This window comes from Amblyomma americanum, chromosome 9 (assembly GCF_052857255.1).
Source record: "Amblyomma americanum isolate KBUSLIRL-KWMA chromosome 9, ASM5285725v1, whole genome shotgun sequence".
Lineage (NCBI taxonomy): Eukaryota > Metazoa > Arthropoda > Arachnida > Ixodida > Ixodidae > Amblyomma > Amblyomma americanum.
Window position 1 is genome coordinate 46,109,831 of NC_135505.1, and position 27,738 is coordinate 46,137,568.

At 45.0% G+C, this 27,738-nt stretch overlaps 1 protein-coding gene across 1 annotated transcript in view; it reads left to right on the forward strand.

The window, feature by feature from the left end:
* The window catches only part of LOC144104152 (uncharacterized), a 35,113-nt gene that overhangs the window by 547 nt on the left and 6,828 nt on the right, over nt 1-27,738 (forward strand). Inside the window, exons 3-5 of the mRNA XM_077636994.1 lie at nt 2,387-2,534; nt 3,758-3,891; nt 15,119-15,254. Coding sequence (XP_077493120.1) covers nt 2,387-2,534; nt 3,758-3,891; nt 15,119-15,254 — 418 coding nt within the window. The remainder of the gene's footprint in view (nt 1-2,386; nt 2,535-3,757; nt 3,892-15,118; nt 15,255-27,738) is intronic.

Genomic DNA, 27,738 nt, shown 5'->3' on the forward strand with positions numbered 1-27,738 from the left:
TCATGGTCTGTTGCGTGACAGTCAACGCATGTTTGTTTTCTGCAGCTTAGCTCGCGTCCATGCACCATGCACATGTATTTGAATGCACATATCCTTACAAAAATGGAGAGACCGTGCATACTCACTGACCTGTTGCAAGCGCTGTCTGCCGGTGCACCGTCTGTTTTTTCATCTATGCAAGAGTGCCCTTCCTAAAATGCTGACCTGCTCGTACGCGCAGTACCGTCAGGCACGCCTTTTAGCACAGTAAATAAAGCAGCTTCCGACCTTTGCGCGGTCACTTCATCTTTGCTCAAGTTTGAACACTTCCTCCTTGTTTTTGTCCGAAATTATAAAACTGCAAGTGCACATCAAGTGGAGGCTTTCTTCGTAGTGATTCAAAATGTACTCAGATATGGTTCATGTGCCCGGCATGAAATTATTTTAAATCTCTTTCGATCGACAGGACCGTTTTCGTGCATGTCGCTTCCACGCACGATGTGATTTTGCAGACTATGTGAATTTGCAGCAACTCATATGCATCTTAGTTTGTCCAGCAACGCGAAGATTATTTACAGACATACACGAGCACGAACATGAAACAGTAGCAGTGCAAGTTAAGAAAAGAAATGATTTTATCTGTCTATTTTCAGCGGTAGAGCACTACTATCCTGATTAATATAGGAGAGAAAGTAGAGGAGCGTTGCGTACGCGTGTTTGCGAATCATTGCGGCCCACCTGTACATGATAGCTTTGTTGATCGGTAGACTCACAGTATTCATGGCATAAAAGGATAAAAAACCATGACTGGAAAAGAGAGAGACAAGGCATGAAGTTAAAATGAAGCGCTCACTGCTTCCATAAGAAAAGAAAGTCACTTAATGTTACTTTTTGGTTTGAAATTTATATGAATGGGAAAACACATAATGAATAAAAAACCCTTTGGCTAGTAAATCAGTACAGTTTTTGAAGCTTCTGATAAAGATGTTGATGCAACGTATATTGCCGTTTGCGCGCCTAATGCAATGCCTCCGGCATTGCAGGTCTACAAAATGGAGGACATTTGTCTGCGATCCTAGTGTTATTCGAGGAAACCCGCTTTTGTGATCCTTTCAAATATGGGCCAGTTTTCAGGAGTGAAAGTCAGGAGTGAAAGTTAGTGTACGAAACCATACCTTAAATACTCTGCGCGGTTTCTATTACTTCTATGGTTTTTACAGGTTAGAAAACCTAAGGCCTTGAGTATCAGGAACTGTTGAATATTATTGTCACCACATTTCATGAGACTATATGGATATTCGATGCTGGTTGCGTATAGACGTGCTATGCACATCTTCATATGACCGCAATATAAAGCTCCTTTCAAGTTTCAAAAAATTGTACAATATTTTCCTGAAATAGCTCAGTGCAGACATACAAACCCCCCGCCGCGGTGGCTCTGTGGTTAGGGCGCTCGACTACTGATCTGGAGTTCCCGGGTTCAAACCCGACCGCGGCGCCTGCGTTTTTATGGAGGAAAAACGCTAAGGCGCCCGTGTGCTGTGCGATGTCAGTGCACGTTAAAGATCCCCAGGTGGTCGAAATTATTCCGGAGCCCTCCACTACGGCACCTCTTCTTCCTTTCTTCTTTCACTCCCTCCTTTATCTCTTCCCTTACGGCGCGGTTCAGGTGTCCAACGATATATGAGACAGATTATGTTTCATTTCCTTCCCCCCGCCCCCAAAAAACCAATTATTAAAAACCAATTATTATACAAACAACTCCATATGCACTGACTGTCTGCCCAAGATTTTCTCGAACCTCCACTCACAAGAGAGAACGAGCATGCGATGCCGCTCTCATTCAAAACATCTAAGAAACTAATAGATTACCGCATAATCTGCGCTAGTAAAAGAAAATGAAGTACGCAACGGTTGACAATAAATTCAGCAAGAATCCATGAGGAGGAAATACAGAGGAAATATATTAATAAAATTAGCACTAAGCGTTCAACGCTTAGCGGAATGTAGGAAAAAGGATGTCGAGATTGGAGGCAATTTCAAAGGAATAAACAAGAACTCAATCTTATATAGACGAACGAATGCCGTTTTCACGTACATATCTGCATCACACAGATGCAGTCCCTCTACCTTGATTTTATGTTTCTTTAAGGAACCATAGATCTACCTTCCACCGGAATAAACTTTACAAAAGGCCATTAGGCGTCGACATTGAACCCTCTATAGGAAGTTTCCAGAAACTAAACTGTGTCAATGGATAGGCAACGATATTAAAACTCAAATACTTCGGAGTATATTTTCACTGACAATATTTCGAAGGCACATTGCGCAAGCCTTACTGTTCGCATATGCACTTCTGACTAGTTCATCATATGCAGCTCTTTTTCTTTCTATGTCACGATGGAAGAGATTGACGTGGCCGAGCTTTGTGCCGAGGAAACAATTTCCAGGTGCTATGCCAGTTATCTGGATGTTTTGACGTCAGCGTTCTTTTTGCCTGCAAATGAAAACAACTTGACAACCATTGACGGTGCGGATGACCTAAGAGCATGCAGGTATGTATATACACAATTTGGTTTAAATAAAAGAAAAGACGGTACTTCCTGAGCTGATAGGGGCATAAGTTATAAATGCTTTCATGCTGCGTGGGAATGCTAAAGAAAAAAAGCTCCTAAATTTTTGGCGGTGACTTGTGCTACCACTACGAACTGGAACTGTTCTAGTGTTTGAATTGAAGTACAGCGATATCTTACTAATATTTCTTGGGAATGCTGAGGAGCACTTCGTTCATGAAAATGTATCAGATAAATACCGCATTTAGGACGGATTACAAATATCTTCGACCCATCACTGAAGTTACAAAAAGGATATTAGTGAAATGATGGAATAGATGAAAAAAAGAATAGGTTTATGTCAATTCGCTCGGCAAACACATCCCATCATCAGATCATGTATATTGGCGTTACCTGGCCGCAAAAGTGTCGAGATCTTTAGCATTGCAGCCCACACCCAGCACAATTTTGCTATTCGAGGGCTTGGTCAAGATCACGAAAACATGCATTCTCTGGTGCTATTCCGCTTTTTTTTTAAATACCGCATGCTGTAAGCAGGCGGAGGTACGCCAACTGAATGCTGCGGCCTTATTCCGTCTTAGTCGTAACCCGATAGGCATCCAGAACGGTATTGGACGAAACATTAGTATGAAAACCTGAAGCCAGGACGCCGAAATGAACTGGGAGGTGCCAACGTCGCAGAACCTTGAAGTTGAAGTCATTCGAATGTCTGCCACGAGTGTTGTGGGGCCGAAAGACGGGATATTTCATATAAATAAAGGCTGCTCAGAAAGTTGCGCTAGTGCGTACTTCACTGTTTTGAAGCTAGCAGATGCTGGATCTTTCTTTTGTCTTCACCAACTACATTTCTGGAGAAGCTACCTGAGCAACACCTTTGTGCACTTTTATGTTTTTTTAAGGCAACTGCACACCCTCCAGCGGTTGCGTGCACTTTTTTGTTGCCTTGCTTGACATCACTTAACTAGAAATGAAAAGTAAGGATTACGGATTACGCTTGCTTTGCATTTCTCAAATGTGGCTACAAACAAAAGCTGAAAAAAGGATTGTAAGTGTCTACGCACGGTAAAATAGTGATGCGAAAATTTTGTACACTATCAGTTCTCGTTTTCTTTGCACCGATTATTTCTCGGCAGTATGCGGGCGTCGCTGCAAAATGACGTATGTTTCTTTGATTAATGGCTAACGGCGATCACTTTCTTTTGCAGCCGCCTGAAAGAAATGTTACCTTGCCACAGGAGGATCGGCCATTGCCCAAAGTCAGTTCTGGAGTTATTCACTCCACGTGAAGAGAGCTACAGATATACTGAAGACGTGTTTTGCGACAGAATCAAGACAAATGGTAAACGAATCCTATCTCGATGATACGGACACTGTTTTTTTAAACATTAACAATAATACCAGTGCAGTGATATTTATGGCACTGTCTTTAGGCAACATCGCTTAAGAACAGCGCGTGAAAAGTAGGCATCGGGATGTCAGATTTCGTGAAGAGAAAGCCACAAATGAATGAGCAGTTCAAGATAGTTAAGAAAACTAACAAAGCCAGTAAAATATTCTTCATTATGAGATCACGTCGCCAGCAGTTTATGAGGCAAGAAAATGGTAAAATGGGGTTTGTTTAAGAGCACTGATATGTTCCGAAATTCTTAGTGGTGTTTTTTTTTTAGAGCTGAATAAGAATTGTAAACCTAAATGCGCATTATCAATTCGGACCTTAATCACTTTAGCCATTCTCATCTTCAAGGAAAAAAACTGCGAAGTATATGTGCCAAATTTTTAGACCAATTAGTAAAATAAATGAAAAAGGTGCGATGTCAAGCTATGTTTTATTCGTTTGTTTACTAAACGACACAAAATATAAACATTTCTGAATACACGACTGTAAGTATTCTCAAATTAAAAAAAAAGCATTCAAAGAAGGCGATGTTGGAATTCCCTTGGAAAGGTCTTGTTATTCACACTTGTGAAGCAACTCTTTAGTGCAGAGTCAACGTGTTTCTCTAAATGCTGTAAAGGTTACGGGACTGCTAAAATTTAACATGTGCGAGGAGACTATAGAGACCCGATGAGATGCTGGCCTATTAAATTTAGAGCACAGACGAGCAGTAGGGAGCTGTAGCCCTCCGGTAATAATATTTAATTTCCTGATATGCCTCTTAAAGCGATTCTGCTGAGAATATTGAGCGAAAACTGTTATTGCCCTGCTGCCGAGTGCTGAAAACGAGCTCATAAACGAAACTCCGAACGCACAGCGGAGCGAGAGATATTGGTATATATTATTCTTAGTCTGCTACGCACCTTTTCAGAAATACCCTATTTGTGCAAAAGTGTAGCTGAAAGGAGTTTTCTCCCCTTCATGTCGCGAGACGTTTTATCCCCTCAGTGCATTTTAAGTCTTAAATTTTAAGAGCACCTCACGTTCTCACCGCTCCAGAATTATTACCTCCGTGAATACAACAATGCTCTTATTCCACGGCTTAGAAGCACGTACCTTGGTCGTTATATTTTCGACAGGCTATACTTGAGTGCTCTTCATTAAATAAACATTAAATGGGATCGTGAAAGTCGACCTAAATACAGTCAAGGAAAGGGACGTAGGGTTGCAAAACACTTATTAGTATAATAAAATTAGCACTTATCAATCATGGCCTTTCCATGCCGAGACATAACGCACATATTCTGCCTTCAAGGTGTTATCAAAATACGGTTTATGCTGGAACAATAAACGTCGCTACCACGTTATCTTGCAGTGTTTTCAAAGTACCTTTGTAGGTAACATTTTTGTGCCAGGAAACATATCTTGAAAACAGTCGAGAAATTTCCACTTAGATGGTTATTAGAAAGAGAGGTACCGAGCAGAAAACCAGCCTTAAATTGCCTTTTTTTTGCGATAAATTGCTGCCATATGATGAAGCTGATATAGAAAATGTCCGCTGCATAGATCCTGATTCTCCTCTTGACAGATTGTCGTCTCTCCCTCTTGATAGATTTTTTTTTCACCGGTAATCGTGATCCGCAGGGAGTTGCAGATGAAAGGCGAAAATCCAGGCTTAGTCGCTTTGACTGCTGGGTCGAGAAAATGAGTTGACGCCATTGGCTGGAAGGCCTTTATTGAGGGACGTCTGTGGCTTCGCTATTGAGTTGTATACGACTATAATTCTCTGCTCCTCGTGTCCAGTTGATCTGCTCGTCGTTGATTTACTGCTCTGTGGAATATTATTCGTAATAGAAGCAAGATTAAAAATTGTATTGAAATGCTACAGAAATTTTTGGCCTTCTAAGCCGCATGCTTTCTGGGTTTTGGCCCAGGTAGTAGGCGTACCAATAAAGGAAAAATTTACGTGCACTCAAGAAGTATAAAAATTTGAAAGGGATATACCAATTTTTTTGGCCCCGCATCTGACTTAAGTTTAATTGAAACGGGGAAATTCATAATCTGGCATGCGCACCAACTGAACGAACACAGGGCACGGCATACTAATATTGAGCACCGTAGATTTGAATCACACACAAGTCGCACAAACCCGGGCCTTCCTTCGCTACGAGTAGGAGTGCAATGCGGAAGCGCAATACGAAGAACGTAACTTGCGCGGGGATTTTCCGTACTGCGAAGTTAAGAACTTCCGCTCTGCAATGGTGTGAATTGAAAGTGATCGGAGTTATGAAAAAAGAAATAGTACAAGTAAGTTTTCGGCTCATATCAATTCTGAAATATTAGCCATGCTTTCAGGTGTGGTTTTCAAAAATTAACCTAGATCAAATATCAGAAAGTTTTCTCTTTGCCGCTGGTTTTATATTCCGTACTTCATAGAAGAATGACCCCCTAGCTAAGCACACGGTTTGCGTGAGGTTTCTATAAAGCAATGAAGCGATTCTCTGTGACATGAAAATGAATTCAGCGAGAGGAGTACACAGTAAGAACAACTATATACTCGCCAAAAAGGAAGAGAAGTTTTTTTATTACACTAGGAGTGCAGCTATCCAAAGAGCTTGTTTTTATTAATGAGGCGATGTTTCTGAAGAAAGATTATTAGTAATCTTATGAAACGTAGCTTGCAAACAACCAAAACGAAAATGCTTATTGGTTTCCTCAAGTGTATGGTGCGGCTAAAGAGTGCATGAATCTGACGAAACTGCTCATTATTCATGGGTGAATTACGAGCGTTACAGAGGCCGTGCGCAGAACAAAGTTAATCAGTTTCTAAGTAAAGACTAGAGCATGGCAAATAATTTAATATTTTCAGTGTGAAATATTAAGGATGGTACGTACAGATATTACGTAATCTGGTTTTTGGAAAAAGAAATGATTAAACTCCGGTGGCCTGACGCACCTGCAGAACGCGCTGAAAAGCGGGATAAATCATAGAAGAAACTCAAGTTGCATATGTCAGAAACGTGTATAGAATTCGTTATAGTTGCACACAGCATTCAGGAAAACATCAAATATTGGAAACACTGTAGCTCACCAGATGATATCTTTTATAAAATTTTGCAAAACAATCATTGAAGGGATTTACTTTTGAAGAAACTTGTGCAGAGTAGTCTTGTCAGGATAGGTTTTTAAAGAAGAAAAGCCAGATATCTAAAACAGGGAAATCTTTTATAAGCAAGAAATTAAAAGGACCACTTTTGATTTGTGTAATAAAGGCAAAAATAATAATTAGAGCAGTGAATAGTGAAGAAAGGAAAAAGACCAGCTGAGTTAGATATTAAAGCCAAGCTTATAAATATTAGTAACGGCCATAATACCAGTAAATATTCCCGTGCGATTGTTGCAGATTCGGCTGTGAGCCATGGAGTAGAAGAGGGGCTCGCAATGTGCACGTAATATATTATCTGTACTATTGAATGTGCATCGACCTATTAGTGCGGTTGTGTGCAAACGTGTCCTGTCTCGAACCCGAGGCACCGAGCACACGAGCTGAGGGTCTCAGCCAGTGGACCAACGCATTACACGGTTAGCAAATAGAAGTTACATTTAATTAAACAAATAAGGCTCTGAGTAAAGCATATAGTTTTAATAACAGATTTTTAAAGCAAGATTTATTGCCTCAGGGCATCAATGTTGGGCTCAGGTGTGACGAAAGATGTAGTAGTGATTAAATTAATGGAAAAAGGCTAGCTGATTTGATGAAGTCCAGTAGAAAACGATGGTGCGGTCCCTGCGTCTAGGCAATATATGAAGCGGGATTGCTTGGTGAAAGACCCGCTACATTCAAGTGCCGGATTTGTATGCTTGAGAACTGTCCAGTGCCACATTAAGTGATAGATGTCAGCTTAAATGTTCTCGTGCTTACATATCGGACACCTAGGCTGAGGAAACAAATCTCTGTACTGAGGCCACTTCGGAATGACGGCAGGTGTGAGGGTAACCCCGACCCGGATCCTCCGAAGCGCGCCTCCTCTGCACGGGTAAGACCGCGGGGGAAAGTTAACGCACACGGAGGGATGAGAGCACGTGTGCGGCGCCGGAAGAGTTCCTTTCTTAATGAAAGAAGGGTGAAGTTCTCCAAATGAAGGAGCCGAGGCAGTAATGAGCCGAGAGTCTTGAGGTAGGTCGTTAAATCTGGCTGCCTTTGAGAGGTCAGCAGATCCCGTGGGACCCACTCAATACGTACTGGCTGCGGGATGCGTGCTGCAAGCCGGTGGATGTCCTCACATACCGTTGGACAGCGGCTAACACGTCGTAGCAACCGCACTACTTGAACGGTGTCAGTGCGGATAACAACGCGGCCCGCAGGGAGCATAGTTGTGGCGGCCGCGGAGGACGAGGGGGGTTCCGTATGCTGAAACCTAGAGGTTTGATTCAGGACAGGTCTGCAAGGGCAGTAAATTGCTGTTGTTGCCTCGCTGGCATGTATGCTTGCGTCTACGTAGACAACAATAGATCCTTCAGGCAGGCAAGCATCTTGTTCTTCAAATTTCCGGCGAAGCAACGATGCCGAATTAGCAGATGTTGGTCGGCGATTATCTGTTAGCTTGTTGTCGCTGAGCTGTACAAACATTCATGGGGGAAGAACTGCTGTTGGCGGCTGAATAATGGAGCGTAATGTTGCATAATTAAGTGCATGCGTGGAGTGCGATAGACTGGCTTTTAGGCAGCGCATATGACGGCGATTTTGCATCAGCTCATCAATGGCATGGAGCTGCGCACTCTCTTTTAAAGCTATGACCGGTGTTTATGCGTGGAAGGCACGTAATGGTCCTCATAGCCGCTCGGTTCACGGCTTCAAGCCGATCCTATTGGTCTCTTGTAAGATGTTCAAAACTGGGCTTGATAAACAATACGTGGCTGCAAAGCTGCCCTCACCAATTGCCGTGCAACGAACGAGCCTGCGCCAACCTTTTAGGAGCAATTCTTCTTCTCAAACCCAAAGTCTGAATAGCTTGCCTTTTTTGCCTGAGAAAGCCTTGCAGTCGCTGATCCTGATTAGTGAATCATTAAGGCAAGGATTTTTACACTCGGACTTTCCTGTAGTGGGGTGCCTGATAGAAAAAGACGGAGAGGACTTGCAGCAAGTTTGCGGCGTCGCCAGCGGTTGGCGACCGACGTGTATGTTGTTTTATGCACGGAAAGCTGAAGTCAGATGGATGATGCGTAATTAGAGGTAACATCCAAGGCAGATGGAAGGGCAGCCTCCTGAGTACGCAGATCTTGGTGAGTACTCCACACCGTGATGTCAGAAGGCACAGCATCGTATTTTGGAGAAAAAAAACTTTCACGCTGCTTCTTTGGCGAAATCATCTGGCGACAAGTTATCCGCGAAACATGCGGTTACTGCAGCGTCAGCAGAACGGAGACTGTGTTCAGTTGTACAGAACGTGCGCCAGAGAGAGGCATTCGAGGATTTTGCAGAAAGTTGTTCGCACCACGCATGCCACTGCCGCTAAGAGAGGTCTCGTTCATATTTGAGTGCCTTAGCTGTAAGATATTGCAATCGCGTACGTGCCTGCCACGAAGTAGGGTCTCGCGTAGCCGCCAGATCGGCTTGACGGCGTGCTGCCCACAAGTTAAGAAGGCCAAGGTGTGGTGCCGGCCGACCAACATCAGTCCATGTGGTAGTTGTGGCACTGCTGAGCGCTGTTTGTGTGCGCAAAACAAAGACTGGGGAAGAATCTGAACAGAGATTGTCCCATTTGATCACAGAACATTTGTAGCGTAAAGGTAGGAAATATGAGGTGTGAAGACCGATGATGATAGGGTGATGATCACTTCCGCAGCAGTCTGGCTTCGTGTGCCTGGAGGGAGTACCCGGACCCGACCACCACGTCAAGTCTCGAGCATAGCACTTCGACTTTGACGCATTGGCCGTGTTGCTGTCCCAGGATGGTTAAGCAGCACAAATTGGGCATCCGTGAAGGCGTCCCGCACACGCCTGCCACGAGGACTCGATGTGGGGTACCCCGAATCCTGGTGAGAGGCGTTAAACTCGCCTCCGACTAAAATCGAACACCCGGTATACTGCCGACGGACGCATATTATTAACAACAGACAAATACGTTTTAATTCGGAAGAAGTTTCTGGTATCTGGGGGGGGGGAGGTGGGCTTTGAACTATTTTGCCCAGAGAAAAGTGCGTTGTATTTTGGCTGCGTTTTAATGGAGGCAAAACGCTAAGGCGCCCGTGTGCTGTGCGATGTCAGTGCACGTTAAAGATCCCCAGGCGGTCGAAATTATTCCGGAGCCCTCCATAACGGCACCTCTTTCTTCCTTTCTTCTTTCACTCCCTCCTATATTCCTTCCCTTACGGCGCGATTCAGGTGTCCAACGATATATGAGTTAGATAGTGCGTCATTACCTTTCCCCCAAAAAACAATTATTTTTATTATTACTCTACATGTTGCGACTAATACTCCAGTCGCCGCAAATTGGCAAATGCAGTTTTTGAAAGGAATACCCGCCGCGGTGGCTCAGTGGTTAGAGCGCTCGGCTACTGAGCTTGAGTAGCCGGGTGCGATCCCGCCTGAGGCGGCCGCATTTCGATGGAGGCGAAATGCAAATGGCGCCAGTGTGCTGTGCGATGTCAATGCACGTTAAGGATCCACAGGTGGTCGAAGTTATTCCGGAACCCTCTAATGCGCCATCTCTTTCTTCCTTTCCTCTTTCATTCTCTCCTTTATTTCTTCCCTTGCCGCACAGTTCAGGTGTCTGCCGATATATGAGAAATATACTGCTCTTTGCCCCCAAAACCAATTTTATTGCGAAGCAATACTACTTTAGGTCGCACTTCAGCCCGTTCCGTGGCGCGGCGGTGGTAGGCACCATTGACCTTTAGCGTGACCTCGCTGCGTGACGTCACACCACGTGACCTAGAGTGACGTCACACCAGCTGTGTAAAAACGGGGCCCCATCTCACGCCGTCGCGAGGCGAGGCGGTAGCCACCAACGGCGGCCTAACTCCCGCTCCTCTCACCAGGGGCGCTACGGTCGGTGTGACGTCACACCAGCTGTGTAAAAACGGGGCCCCATCTCACGCCGTCGCGAGGCGAGGCGGTAGCCACCAACGGCGGCCTAACTCCCGCTCCTCTCCCCAGGGGCGCTACGGCCAGAGTGACGTCACACCAGCTGTATAAGACAGCTCCGCTCCTCTCGCCAAGGCAGTCATACAGTCAGATGTTACGATGGTGCCTACGAACAAGGCAGCTCGTCAGAATGCAAAGAGAAAGCATCAGCGAGCTACGGAGACGGAAGAAGAACGACTTTCTAAGCGGCGTGCCCAGTATTCAGCTCGGCGACAACGTGCAACCTCCTCTGTGGAAACAGCAGAAGCAAAGGAAGAAATTATGAGTTTGCCCGACAGTGAGTCTAGCATAACACTAGCATAACCCAAGACTACCACCAGCCATACTACCAGCTGATCCGAGAAAAACACACTATTGCTTCGCAATCACCAGGCTTAACCAAGCTAAGCCACGGCCGTTTTATTTCATTTTGTTTTCTCAAAAAGTGGGGCATATCGGACACACAGACAGGTGATTGCAGACTTTAGGAAAGTGTCATTTGATGCCACGTGGTGCAGGTGGGCGCAGAATATAAACATACACATATAGGCTGCGGCAAACTATTTCACGTGCTGCGATGATTTCAAATTCATGATTTCAGGCACCGAGACTGAGCTGTCAAAAGTATTCTTCAAATCGCCCTCCTGGGTCAAGGTGCTTCAGAGTTGCGATGAGAGGCAGGAGGACTGCATTTAAGGATGACCTCATGACAGTCACTCTTCTTTACATAAGGACAAGCCAATGATGAACAACTGTTTGCCATCCTTAAAACAATGGGCGCAGGATGCGCTCAAGCAAAACTAAAGCAGACATGCGTAGCTTTTACTGACAGTTTGAGGAGACGGCCTGGAGTGTAATTTCGTGCCCCATCGTCTCTGCCTACAAAGCCGCTGTGGTGGGGAGGACCCACACAGCACCTTTCAACCTTGTCTATTGAAGAGAAGCAACATCAGCTCGGCACGCAATACTATCTGACATAGGGAAAAACAGAACCTCGACGTCACCGCGTGTATACAGCCCGCAGAAGAGACTGTAGAGCTCGCTATGGTGCGCTTAAAACATCAACATCGCACTGAGTTTAGACGATACAACCTACAGTGACGCGACCGATGCAAGTCAGGCTATCGCGTGTGGGTGTGAACATTAGTTAAGTCACAAGTTTTGTATGGATTCTGCGTACCAGTGACTATAGGCAATCAGAAGAACCGCGTGGTTGTGCACCATAAAATTTTTTTTATCAGACCTATCACAGCACAGAGAAGGCATATATGACGGCAACAAAGAGGTCAACTCCTAACGATCTCATGTGAGCTAAATCCTAATGGTGTTATGAAAGAGTGTTCTTCCTAAAAACTTTGTAAAGTGTTGCCGGATGGGTGAGGCATCAATGCGAATTGTCGTGCCGTTGAAGTGGCAGAGTTCCCTTGTGGTGAAGAGGTCTTGGCAGGAGTAGTGGAGAAGCATTGGCATAGTTCTCATGGCTCGCTGCCTTGGTTTGGCAGACCGGGGCATATAAGCATCATATTAGTGCGCCGGCGTTGCTGAGGCTCACGCACATCGCACTCTTTCCTTTGACGGGGAATATCCCTGGACTGCGAAAGAGCAAGAGAAGCCGTCGTTTGCACGTCTGGTCAGCAGGCCCACTTTTCCGCCTTGCAATAGAGTGAAGTTTGAACTGCCTAACGACATGCCAAGGATTTTTTCTTCTCAGTTTTGACCCTTTGCTTAGCGTTTCTCTTATTGTTCCCTTCATGACATGGCACATACCCACGACGGGGGATAGGCCAGGGTTTAGCGAGGAGAGCCCCAAGAAGAGGGTAAACTGGTGCTAAACTAATGATTGCGCCTTCGGTGAAATATCAGAGTAATTAAAAAAGGAAGTGAAAAACGAAATATCTTGAGAGAATATCTGAGAATTGAACATAAGAAAATTCTCAAACAATCTTTTAAATGTGGAACTTTCGGAAACAATTAGCAATGCAATCTGCCTGTAGCTGTTATGTAATTGTGAGGTATTCGCAAACTTGATGCAATGCAAAACCCCTGCCGCTCGCGCCGAAAGAGATGAGGAGCGGGACCGAGAAAGGGAGTCCGAACTTTGCAATGAGAATTTCTAGGCGTGCTCTCCTCTGACGCGCAAACCTCCGGCAAGAGAGTAGGAATTGCTCCAAATTTTCGAACTTCACCACAACTCTCTCGCTTCTCTACGCGATTTTCTGCTTCGTTTTCCAGTTCCGTCTCCTTTGAAAAGTGCCTTCCATGTACATCTTTTCTTTTTGCTTCATCTTTACGCTATAAGCGGTAATACTTGAGTCACTGAAAGGTTATGCACTGTTATTTTTCGCCTTTCGAGAATCATTCATCAACAAGTTAAAACACAAAATTGGTAGTAACCCAGTTTACAGCACTTATGGGTTATGAAAATGCCAGTTTCGGAATATCTTTTGTTCCGGTCGCTTCTTTTAGTGGCTTGAAATATTTATGTATTAGGCTTTCCACTATCCAGTTGTGTCTTTGTCCAAACAGGTATGATTACCAAGCCAATTTTTTCATTACCCGTTTGCCTCATCTCATGCTGCAGTCGAGTGGTTTATACCTACACCACGTAGAAAAAGACTTTCACATGGAAACTTGCCTACACCATTCTCATAGGCCCCAAATAAGTGGTATCGATCAGTATTGAAGACATTTGCTGGTACCACATCTCCGAAAAACGGTGCTAGCATGAAATTCACCGCAGTAAATGCATGGCGCATTCTAGGAACCCTCATATATGATAGTGGCCGCATTCCGATAGCCGCCAGGTTTGAGTACAGAAAATCCCACCGTTCTCACGTCGCGTTTTTTATTTTAGCTAAGTAGCGCATCTGGGCTCCCTAGCTTTTCTTCGTACCTTCATTACCATCCACTGTTAGCCACTTCCCTAGGCTGGACTGGCAGACCGCCTTTAATTTACAGCTTTAGTTTAAGTTTCTAGGCGTTCAGTCGCTTTTGTTTTTCGTACCGAGGACGGCGCTTGGCGTCTCTGTTTGCATTCGCTCTTTGATACGCCACAACATTAACCACAAACTATCCGTCCTTGCACAAAATTCTGAGTCATTCTCACATCTCTCTGCGCGTACGCGGTGCTACAGCTGGTGACATTAGTGATTCTTCCAGTCGCTTGACTCCCCTGGTTCAATTCCAGAGCCACGGTTGTAGCGTGAGAAATAGCAGCAGAAACGTCGAACGAACAGGTGACAGACAATGAAGAACAGAATTCCCTTCGCTCGACGAATGCCTATAGGTCAATACGCAGCACGAAAGGGTGCGGCTATAGCCAAGGTGGCCGAGAACAGGCTGGAAAACGGAGCAGCTCTGTTCCGCCTGCGCTGCTCCGAATCGCGCTCGGCTCTTTAACTGTGGTGAATGTTGATTGCTGCCTACAGTTTTGGAGGAAATTTTTGAGTATTTCAGATAATTCCGTCTTCGTGTTGCCCAGATTTTGGTTTATGTTTTTCGAGTCCAGAAGGTATACTCCCGCTGGACAGTTTAAAGAAGTTCGAAATAGCTGTCGGCATTTGAAATACCTCATGCCAAAAGTTGGCTGCGGCCGAGAGTGATGGCAGTTCTCTTCTCGATGTCACTCGGATGCGCTTGTCGCTAGGACCGCTAAGTCGTCTTCTTCTTAGGGGCACGCTATCGTGATATCAAAATGTTTCCTTTGAGACCTGCTTGCCATATTCCTCCTTGATCTATTACCATCACCAACAGTGATAATATATTTATGGTCACCTGTTAATACAAAATAGTCAGAGCAGAATGTTTGAGCAAGTTTTATATAGTGGACAATTTCAGTGACAAAGATAAAGGTTTCGTGCAAGGTCATGGTATTTCCATACCTGAAATGAAACCTCTTTAGAGCAGCGTAAGTTAATTGTCCAACAACTTTGTATCTGTATGCGTATAAATATATGTTCATTTGAATTTACATCGGCAATTGAAAGCATGACTGTTAAAGCCCTGATTCATATTAGGCAGCTGTTTCAACGCTCTTTAAAATTTTCCGATATTGTCTTCTTTCAGTCCGGACATCACGTGGTATTGAAGAAGTAGTTGCCCGTTGCGTAGACATCAAGGAACTCTTTAAATGCAAGCTGAAAAAGATCCAGGAGTGGAAAGAGCAAAACGGGCCTGATATTTCTATGTCACCAATTTGCAAGTGAGTACCTATTAATCTATCCTTAACACCATGCCTTGAATATGAATGTTTAAGAGTCAAAAATGTAAAAATTATTTTCAGTGAAAGCCACTTATTACTTGCGCATTTTTGGTCAGAGCCAAGCAGGGTATCGGAGCAGTGTTTATCAAGTGTGTAATCAACGCTGAAAGACTGATATTGTCTACGATTTTAGTTGGCCAAGGTAGCGTTCACAGTACTAATTCACAGACCAACACGAGAAATCCTGATTTCCTTACTCTGTTTTAGTGCTCCCTACATAAATGCTGTGAAAAAGGTGCAAAACTGCATCAACATATATATAGAAAACATGACATGTTTGCCAGATCTCTAAACTATGTTTCTTTTTATGTGGCCAAATTTCAAGTAATATGCAAGTTTAGATGTTGTGAAACTATAAAATCCCAACCCCCCAAAACATCATAACTGCATCCTTTCAATCTGAATCTAATATATTTTATTCGGGGAGTAATACAAATCCTAGCATTTATGGGCTCCTATATTGCAGGAATATTGTTGAGATTTTATGCTTTTGTGAAGCACTAATTTTTACAGCGAGGCGTGAAATGTCGCCGGGAATTATGACATAAAAATGAGTTCAATATCAATAAAGTTTGGCTAAAATAATTGGAGAGAAATGTCGACAGGGATCATGGTTTTAATTGTAGGTATGAGAGTTGGAGGGTGGGAAGGTTAAGGAGGACTTTTATCGCTTGTTGTTAACGACAACCACCCCTCACCAAAACATTGTGATGTAGCTATGACGAGTCCCATAAATATCTAAAACAACGTCTCAAAAACATGAGTGTTCAGAATTGAGAAGAAAGCTTGTGACGCAAAATTTATATTCTTATTTAAGTGAGCACCTTCCATGCACAATGAAACATAAGGTTGTATGCCCATGAAGAGCTTGCCTAGCTGACGTTCCAGCTTTCTTAACCGGTCCGGTTTGTGCCTGCCAATTTGTGGTTACTTCTTTTCTCACCGCAAAAGCGATGTAAACATTTAGAAATCTAGTGCAAGAAGTGCAGCTAAGTAGAAGATGTAGGCTTTCATAAGGAATAAGAATAGAAAGTAGAAGGGAGGTCACGCCGTGGAGGAAATACGAACACAAGTGTGCAAAAACAGTCGCCGGATTGGCCTGAGATTAGTCTGCGATAACACGAAGCAGACATTACCGCTGCGATAGCATGTCGCTTATTGATATTCCCGAAGACAGGCACACGAAAGTTAGGCTTCCAATGAAGAAGTTTAACATCATTTATAATTGCCTATTAGTGAGGCGCGCAGGTACGCATGTGCAACAAGGCAGCAATGGTAGCCAGAAGGTTGTTCACAGTGCAGGTAATCGTGCCTAACTAGTTATTACACGAGAAACGAAAAACACGCAAATGAACGATAGTACAGAAGAAACACCCATCCACAAATGACAAAGTTCTTAAAACAGAGCCGTTTTTGCACGAACGGATACCAAATTGAGATGCATAACGAAGAAAATCCAAAACAGAAAGATAAAAAGAAAAGGACAAAAAAGTAATATGATTAAAGGTGACGGATTTTTCCAGCATTCATTCCAACTGATTATGCTGGACAGCACCGAAGGCGCCAGCATACACTTTTATCGAAAGCACCTGTGGTTTTAAAGCGCGCTTGTTCTTTGAGCAAGAGTAACCTGCACCATGGCCATAACTTTGCTTTCCTATAGTTAAGAAATGTGTTCACGGTTAATGAGCACATTCTAAGCTTCTTCACAAGGCTATACAGTGCACTTAAGTATGCGCGCAAATCCACCCAGGCATACGTTCATCACCTGGTTTGAAAGAGGGTACAAACGTATTGGCTTCTTAAAGGACCCCTGCGTTCAAAAAACCCTTTGTTCTTAAAGGAGCCCGACGTAGAGATTGAGCCCGTATTTGAAATGCCAGAAATGGGTTATGGCTTTTATATGCGACACCGGCGCAAGGAGATTTACGCGAGATACGCATCAGTATTCTCGAATCTAATAGGAAAATTACCGGAACATCATATAGGTATCTTATGCGTAGTTTTAAAAAAGCAGTTAGGCTTAGCCTCTATGATTACTTTGGTGGTTTTACTTTAACCCAAGGCTTCACACGCGCGACATATTTTTGGGGAGGCTTAATGTAGGCGGAGGTGCGTCCAGAAGGGGGGAGATGTGTAGGGTGGGAGAGGTGAATGGTGACTTGTGATTCTGGAGAGCAGCTCTCTATCCCACTGCACTGCTATCCCACGCAGGGCACTTGTTTTTTTCTAGCCCAATAGAACCAGTGTATATTTTAATTGGGATAAAATAGTTGCATGGTTGGTTGGTTGGAAGCACAGGTGGGTCCCCCGTAGCGGTTAGGGCATGGTGCCTGGGGTCGGAGGGCCGACAGCCTGACGACCTAAGCTTCTATTGGCAGGATCATACCCTACATACTTCCGGTGTCTGAAAAAACGCGAAAAGCACTCGACAGTTAGTAGCTGACAGGTCCGAAACAGACCCTGAAAGTCTTAGATTGGCCCGAGGTAGCCGACCACTGGTTATGTTCTCCTGCCTCTGGCGGTAGGGGCTCGTTGAATTTGGTGGGTGGTCGGGCATCCCGTGAGTGGGGCCGTACGTACCATTGGGCAATCTTGACGCCCTCCCTGTCCTTGCCAGGCAGGCCAGAAATAGATTAAAGGCATTGGAGGAACGGAGCCAAAAACTCCGTGTACCCATTCCCATCCCTATGCCCATAAACCCTTCCCCGACAACCATTGAACCTATCAATTTTACCCATCCTCTCCACTTACGTCCCAGGGAAGATCAGGGGAGTCTCCCCGGGCCCATTCCCCAGGCTGCGGGTCGCTATGTGTCCTTTATAGCCCCCTCATTTTTTTTCAATTTTCCGCACCTAAGGGTGGCAAAATTACACCACTGCCCTCGGGCCTTTTCATTTATTTTAAATTGGATTAAGCCTGTTGTATATAAGTGGTGCAGGCAGGGGCTTATTATTTTTCAAAATTTTTAGGTTGCCCCAATCTAATATAAGTATATTTGAATTGAAGAGACCTGAGAGAACCTTTCTCTTTCGTTTTTTTTGAGTCCCACAATAACTTTGGTAATTCTAATTTGATTTTGCAGTCTGTTTTTCGCTGCAAGCCCTGTGGGCTTCTAGTGGATGGAGGGTTTGTGGTTGGTGAAGATAGGTGGATGAAAGGGTGGCGCTCCTGGATGTGTAGTTGGGTGGATGAGGGTGGATGCGCTTCAGTAGGGTAAAGGTAGTGGGCGGTGCCGGTTTGAGAGATTGGATCTATAGGGACGTTGTCTGGGTGCGCCGCCCTGAGTTGGGCGGCAGCACATGGTGGCAGCACGTGGAAAAGGCTCTTCAAAGATTGATGCTATTCACTACTTGCGCTGGACGCGTCACCTCAACAGACAAAGCGTTGTCGGGAGAAGGGGGCGGGGGTAAGGAGTCTCATAGAACTGCTGTCGCTGTTAACGACTGAAGGACGCAGCCGGGCATAGATTTTCGTTTTTAGGCCACCTTCAGTAAAAAAAAGGCTAACAGCCCTTGGCCGCTAGTTGACGTCCGCAATGAAGCCGGATGCCTACTTTACCTGCTTTTCCTACGCTGTCTATCTGGTTGTCCAAGTCGAACAGGGCAGATCCTCTGGGGGTTGAAGCATTGTCAATACATCTGAAAAGAATTTGGTGCTATGTTAGATGAAACATCCATTCCAAACTGGTTATGTACATGTTCTTATGAAGACAGGTATGAAGAACAACTCTGCGCCTAACGAGCGCAAGCAGAGCGGTGCAGCGAACACAATGAGGACGGCTGGAAGGAATTTGTAGAGCATAAGCGATGAACGAGAAATGGCACAGCTACTCCGTTCCTTGAGCCATTCCTGACACACTCGCACGAGCATAAATCAGTGTTTACTCGCTTGATCATCGTTCGTGCCAGGAAAGTCCGGTACTTCTTTCACAACTCTTCCTCCTCTCACAACAACGTGCATTCGTTGGCAATGCGCTGTAGCCGCCAGCGACGCTTTGAACTGAACATCTGTTCGAATCAAACTAAGTTTTCTTGCTGTTCTCGGGATCGCAGGCCTGAGCATGTTAGGCAGCTTATGCATGGAGAATCTGTCGGCTGTGACGTCCACTGAACTTCCTGTCGTAAGTGTCACTCTGCTATGGGCCGTTTTGTGTGAATAGGCAATATATTTTTCTGTGACTATGACCCGGGTATGCAAGTCTGCAAAACGATGCAGTTCTACACGGTATCTCCACTACTGCAAACAGGTTGTTCAGAGATGCAACCTAAAACTTCAGATTAAAACCCCGGCCAGCACGTGCAAGAATGTCTTTTCCGGAGCGGGGGTCGAAAAGGCGTTTAGGTTTATAAATGGCAGTAGAGAGGTCCAAATACATCTGTGCTGTTGTTCCGTAGTAAATCACAGATAATAGTCGTAGTAAGAACATGCAGCAGCGCTACATGGAACACATGAATTTGGATGACTGCATACTGCACACTGCAGTACATTGTGCACATGGTTAACCCTCTACGAGTTCGCTTTAATAATCACCGCGCTCATATCCCACCCCTGCCCAAGCTCCCCTTGTAAAAGCAAATTTCTTAAAAAAATCACCCATTGGAGGCAATTAACTCAACATTCCTATAGGGTGGGTTAAACAACACGCGGGAAAGACAGCAACGCGACACGGTGCTTTATTTACAAATCTGGAACAATTCCCCACCGAATTAATGAAAGCCCGGGTGTATCGTCCCCTATAAGTCCCTTGCAGAGCCAGTGCTGACCTTACGAGTGCCGGCTTGACATACCTCGGTCGTTTCTCGCCAGCCGCATCTTTTTGAAGCTTCGCCCATCCGCTAATACAAGCTCTTCATTCCCCCCCCCCCCCCCCCCCTAATTTCCCAGATAGATTGAATTGCACAGCGCGGTGCAATAGAAGAAGCATCGCTTTAACACTCCCGCCATTCGCATTGACCCCCCACTCAACAATTTCTCAAACTCAGATGTGTTACGGCCTTTTTTCTTTTTCCTTTGTGTGTGTTTGGGCGTTTTTATGCACAGTGAGCGGGTGTCTAGTTATGCTTACGGCGCCGCTGATTCGGCCTTGACTCTTCTTGCCGAAGAGGCTCCAGATGACTGAAGTCTCCTGCCCATTCTGTATTTTATTTTTTTTATTTGTTTACTCTTTTTCGCAGGCGACACGCGAGTGAATCTCTAATTACTATGTGTTCGGCGATTCCGCCACCGCTTTTTTCTGTGCACCTTACTCGCCACAGCTCTGTTCTTGCCTTGCGCAGTGCCTATTCTCCCCTCCCATAATTGTTTATTGTTTGTCTGCTCCCCACGACTGCAGGGTGTGCGGCGGGCGACAGCGCGTTTTTCTTTTCTTTTTTTCTCCCTCTTTCTCCTCTTTTCTCGTAGTTTTTCTTCTCAGCCCATCTTTTTCCTGCGTCCGCTTTCTAGTTGTTTTGCTCATATGTGGGACATTCGTGCCAATGGCAACTACTTACGAAGAGGAGAGAAATCGCTGTAACTTCAGTCTTGAGAAAAAACAGGCTTTGTCCGAAACGTCGACAACTAAATGTAGCGTTTATGAACATTGCATATATATATATATATATATATATATATATATATATATATATATATATATATATATATATATATATATATATATATATATGTATATATATATATATATATATATATATATATATATATATATATATATATATATATATATATATATATATATATATATATATATATATATATATATATATATATATATATATATATATATATATATATATATATATATATATATATGAGCATACTCCTGGAGTATGAGCATACTTCAGGAGTATGCTCATATATATATGAGCATACTCCTGAAGGAAGCCAACTGTCATCGAACCAAGGTGCATAGGGGAAAGCTTTTTTATTATTATTATTATTATTATTATTATTATTATTATTATTATTATTATTATTATTATTATTATCATGGGAAGGAGACGAAGTTGTTCTCTATCAGAACGCTGCCTTCACGTCTGTGCAGTTTTTTGGCAATTTGTGCTATAATCAGGGAGGCGCTGCTCCCTTTTTGCCACGGTGATGGAAGTGGAGGCTGCTGTGCCTCTATTGGAACCCGGTGGGTCGGCAGCAGCCGCCCAGAGGAAGCGCCTGCACCGCCAGAGTGACTCGGGCAGCCAGGGCACTGTTGTGTACTCGGTGCCAAGTGAAGACTCCTCGTCCTCGGCCGACGACGGTTTCATACCGGTTGTTGGCAAGAAGGCCAAGCGCAGACTGCGTCGACAAGCCGAATAGCCCTCATCGAGCACGTCAACGGTGTCCTCATCAAGAACACCAACAATCATCACGGCGCGAAGTTCCTCAGCGCATACAGCCTTGTTTGTGCCGTTGAACTGAACGGACAACTTGAACCTTCCGAACAGGCAAGCCATCTCTATTTATCTGGAGAGCCTTGTACCGCGAGGCATAAAAGATGTCAGAATCAACCCGTTCAAAAACGTCATTGCCATTGATGTGCTGGAGCAAAGTTCACTAGAGAATTTAACCGCAATCACCAAACTCGGCAACATCAGTGTACGCCCCCTTATTCTCCAGGACAGTGGCACTACGGCTGGCGTAATCTAGAACGTTGACATCGCCATCTGTGATGCAGATTTACCCATGTTGATCAAGCCGGCAACCGACGGCATTTCCATCATTCAAGTTCAGTGGTTAGGCAGATCTCCATGCATCAAGCTGACCTTCAAGGATGACTGCATACCATCGCACGTGAAGGTTGGGCACTTTCGTCATCCAGTTCGACCTTTTGTGCCTAAGCCACTTCAATGCAGGAAGTGCATGAGGATCGGCCACGTGAGCGGCGTCTGCATCAACTCCATCGTGTGCCCGCGATGCTCCAAGTCACACAGCGGTGATGTTTGCGCGCGACTACCTTGAAGTGCGCCAACTGCCACGGCCCTCATGACTCTTCCTCGAAAGACTGCCCCCGTCTAAAGACCGAGCGGGCGGTACTGAAGAAAATGGTGCGAGACCATTCTACGCACAAACAAGCCGCCGCAAAGGTGCGACGACGTCGTTCGCGTCGCCGAAGGTCGTCAAATAAAGCAGTCACATTTGACAATAATGCCCCAAACCCAACTGCAGCTTGTCCGCCTCCACCAAACACCGTACCAAATCAAGGGAGCCCGGCGCTTGGTGAGGCTGGACCTGCTGCCTCAGATGCAACTTGGCCACCACTGCCAAAGCCTTCTACGCCTACTGCGTCAGGGATGTTGGCGCACTCAGAGTAGTGTGCAGCGCCTACGACTGATCCAGCCAACAGGCACGATCAAGGCCATGGCCCAGATATGCAAGCGATTGCAATGCTCACGACACTAATGAATGCCATGCGTGCTCTGCTTTTCAGCCTACACACGCCAGCAGCAAATAGCGCACTTCAAGTGCTGGACGCGCTACATCCAGTTCTTGCGGCTCTACAGTAGACGGCATCATGGCTCTTTCGGACCTGTCTTTTCAAAACAAAGTCAAGCAAGCTTTCATTTTCCAATGGAATGCTCGTGGGCTCCAGTACCGGATTTCCGATTTACGGCACTACGTCTACGAGAATCACTTCCCCATTCTTGTGATTTGTGAACCGAAGACCCCGGCAATTTTGCGAATATCCGGTTACAAGGCATTTTCATCACCCACATGCAACAGATCCATTAAAGTCATCGTCTACATTCGACGTGAACTTACATATGTGCAACATTCAGTTCCTCCGAACGAAGACAATGAGTACGTTTGCCTGACAGTGAAGAGCCGTTACCTGACCAACCACTATGCTTTCCGGATGGGGATTGCCGACAGTCCTGCCTGTGAAAGCTGCGGTTGTGAGGAGACCATCACTCATCTTCTCTGTGAGTGCCCTGCATTTGCGAGTGCAAGACATACACTGTGTTGTGCCCTGGACCGCCTCGATCCTCGCCCTATAACAGAGCAAGAGATCCTCGGTCCGTGGCCACAGCAGTCGACTGCCCTCAAGGCATACAAGGCACTCTTTGCCTACTTGAGAGCGACTGGATTGAGTGACAAATTGTGACAGCGTTGTGCGTGTGTGTGTTATGCCTTTTTTTCCTTCTCTCTTCATCCTTTTAGTCCCCTAATCTCTCTTCCCCAGTGCAGGGTAGCCAACCGGAACCCCTTTCTGGTTAACATCCCTGCCTTTCCCTCCTCCTCTTTATCTATATTTTATTATTATGATTTTTTTTACTTCTGGTGCTGAAAATGAGAGTATAATGCTTGAATTAATCTTTTGTTTAAAGGCAATTAATTATAAAGCAGCAGAAAAAAAAACCACGTCACCGGTGGGATTCGAACCCACGGCCTCCGAATTTCGCGTCTGGTGCTCCACCAACAGAGTTGCGGCGACGGCTGTCCAATCTGTTGCTCTTGTGGGTACTTATGACTTGCGGTAATCGAATCATGTGAATGTTCACCAGCACCACTCTGAACTACCTGAATTACCGCGAGTGTGACCTGAAATGGTTGGTAGAGCACCGGACGCGAAATTCGGAGTCCGTGGGGTCGGATCCCGCCGGCGGCATGGCTGTTTTTTGTGCTGCTTTATAATTAATTTCCCTTAAGCAACAGATTCATTGCAGCATTATTCTCCCATCGTTCAGCACCACGAATTAAAAAAATAATAATAACAAAAGGCATTCTCCTATGCACTTTGGTTTCGGTGACGGTTGGCTTCCTTCATAAGTATATATATATATAGAAAGAATAAACGTATTTGGTTGGTAGAGGCAAAAATGCAAAGTTGAAAACGATTCATTTAGCCATAGATTTCTGACAGAGCCTGTCCTTTTATATATATATGCCTAAGGGAGCGGGGGCGTAGCGCTACATATCTGCTTCGCGTGGCGTTCCAATTCCGGAGGCGCGGCACTCTCCACTAGAATAAAAAAATTAAGAACTCAGCGCGTCGATGGAATCCCATAGCCAGGCCTGAGGTGCTTCCAGACATAGGTGAACAGAACCGACAACTTAACAGAACAGGATTTCGCCACCCTGATGCAGCACGTGGCCACAACCTGCTAAATGGATTAATCAATTAACCCTCGGCCCAAAGTCCCCAGCGGCTGCGGAGCATCTAAACAAGGTGGCGGTCAGAACTTTGACACAGCTGAGTGCACTGCGAACCTCTGGCCCCGGACAGACGCCATTGCAAACAGACCCTTGGAAAGTTTAACGCTAACCCTTATCCAGCGAATTGGATGTCATAGGGCCTAGTGAGGTTCGGAGGACTGATGAGGCGTATACGATTCTTAAGGGCGGGCACGCACTATGCTACCGCGGTTTAGCAGGCAGCCGAAAACTAGGCGTGGCATTCGTCATCGACCAGGATGTAGCTGGCTGTATAGAGGAATCAAATATTTAACATTGGGAGGCAGTTATCGTAATTAAGCAAAATAAAATTACGAACTGAAGGTCGTCTTACGCGCCTAGTTCCAGCCATGATGTACAGATCGTCGGAAGCCTCTGTGAGGACGTGGAAACGGCAATGACCGAAATAAAAAAATTGGAGGGGACACTTAAGATCATCGTTTAGGGTATGAAGCGATAGCGTAGTGGATTAATTCCCATAGCTGCGGAAGGTCGTTCTCTGCTTTACATTCATAAATACCTGAGAGTACCCATACCCATCCTGGTGCAGTGGTGCATAGGTTAAGCGATTAAGCGGTTAAGCGCCACTGCCCTGCGATGGCAGGTGCTCCTAGCATTGGGCCTTGTGTGCCCCGGCTTGATCTTCCCGAGCGACCAATCATTAATTTAACTTCCACCTGCTACGGTGAGAATTTTTCGCACTATCCGATGGGCAGGCTGTGAAGCCGCCGCAAGGTCACGTGACCTAGGTGGCCCACCTGCCTCCTAGGTTTCTCTCTGGGCACCACCTACCAGGGTCATGCTCTTGATTTTTCGCTCACAACGCGGACGCCGACGCGGACAAAGCCAACGCCGGATTTTCTGGGCAGCGAGGCGTTTAAAGCTGTCGCGTTAAAGCACAGTATAGTGCACTGATAGGTGACTTTAATGACAAAGAAGGCAAGAGTCAAGTGAGATACCAGGCAGCGGGCGACTATGGTATAGGCTCTAGTCATATCTGATGACAGGTGTTAGTAGAGTTCACCCTGAGAGAAATGATTTACGGATCATAAATACGTTTTTCCTCAAACGAGAGAACAAGAAGTGGCCGTGGAAGAGCCCCAATCGCGAGGCTAAAAATGAAACAGGCTTCATACTATGCGCTCAGCCTGGCATCGTACAGCATGCGGAGGCTGTCGGAAACGCGAGATTTAGCGGCCAAAAGATGTTAATGTCTCAAACTCGCCTAGATTTGAACTAGACTTGAAGAAGGACTAAAAGAAACTAGTTATGCGGAAACCCATCCATTAGGCAGTGGTAACAGGGAAAGTAGAGGAATTCCGGATCTCGCTGCGGAACAAGTTCTCACCTTTCAATAAGGATGAGGACCTTAATGTTCATGCAATGAACGACAATTTCACAGTAATCAATACGGCGTGCACAATATAAATAGGCGGTGGGTTGGTCATTCAGGAGACAGAAGAGCTGAATAAGAAACGCCAAAGCGAGAAAGCAAGTAACGACACAGTAAGAATAGAACTAGCCAAGCTATCAAAGCTAATCAATAAACTCAAGGTAACGAGCATAAGAAAGTTTATGGGGACAATCGGGCATGCCCTAAACAATGGCGGTAGCTTAAAAGAACTGAAGAGGAAGCTATGCACAGTTATTATTCTGATGTATGCATTAAGAGGAAAAGAAGACAATATTATTAGCCATTTGGATAATAAGTTAATTGAAGTAGCCGAAGAGTTCGACACAAGTCTATTCAGTAGCTTGTCCAGTCATGGCGTTAGTAAGATAGGTAGAAGTAGTGTAGAGCAATTGGACATCCCGCTAGTAAACAAAGAGGGAGCAAAAAAGCCTCACGAGCAATGCAAAGGGACAAATCAGCTAGCGACGATCATGTAACAGGATATCTCGTGAAGGACGGCACGAAGATTGTGCTATAAAAAATTACCACCCTGTGTACGCAATGCCTTATGGCCTCGAGCATACCGGAAGCGCGGGAGAACGCTAACATCATCTTAATCCATAGAAAGGAGACGTCAAGGGCTTGAGAAATTACGCACCGATCAGCTTACTGCCTGTTACTCAGCAAGTACTTAGTAAGAAAATCGCCAATAGAGTCAGGACAACCTTGCACTTTAATCAATCAAATGACCACGCAGGCTTTCGTAAAGGCTATTCGACATAAGGCCATATGTACATTTCAATCAGATGATAGAGAAATGCGCAGAATCTAACCAACACAACCTTCATAGATCAAGAGACAGCATTTGAGTCAGTTCAAATTTCAGCTGCCATGCAAGCATTATGAAATCGAGGTCTGTATGAGCATTGCGCAAAAATACTACAATATATCTATAACGGCTGCAAAGCCACCATATTCCTTCATAAAGTCAGCAATAAAACTTCAATAAAGAAGGGTTTCAGACAAGGAGGCACAATGTCGCTAGTGCTATTCACATACAGTTTGCTGGAGGTATTCACAGTCGTGGTTTAGGTGCATTTGGGGATCAGATTTAACAGATAATACCTCTGCAACCTGCGACTCGCTGATTGTTTAACATTGTTTAAGTAACATCAGAGATGAATCGCAAAGTGTGATCAAAGGCGTAGACAGTCAGAGAAGGAAGACGGAACAAAAAAATAATATGCATAAAACCAAAGTATTGCTCAAAAGGTTCGGAATAGAAAAACACTTTAGAATTGGCAGCAAGGTAGCCGCAAGTGGGATGGGTACGCCTCCCCTTAGGGCAGGCAGTAACCGCAGATTCTTTTCACGAGAGTGAAAAAACTAGAAGAATAAAAATGGGGTGGAGGGCACTTTGCACGTTCCTTGAGATCATGAATCGTAGTTTAGCAATATGACTCATCAGAAAAGTATATACCTGCTGTATCTTACCACTACTGATGTACCGTGCAGATATATGGAGGCTAACGAGTGGTGTTCATCTTGAATTCAGGACAGCGTAGCTAGCTATGGAGAAAAAAAAAGATAGGTGCAACGTTAAGAGACAGGAAGAGGGCAGAGTGGGTCAGGAAACAAATGTGCGTTAATTGCATTCTATTTGAAATCAGAAAGAAGGAACGGGCTTCTGTCGGACATATAATGCGAAGGCAAGATATATACTTTAGGGTAACGGACTGTTTTCCAACAGCAACCAAGTATTAGAGGGAGAAGCAGGAAGTCAGGCAGGTGTTCAGGATGCTCGCAGGAAAATGGCGGCCCCATCCTGCACACGACATGGTTAATTCGAGAGATAAGCCAGAC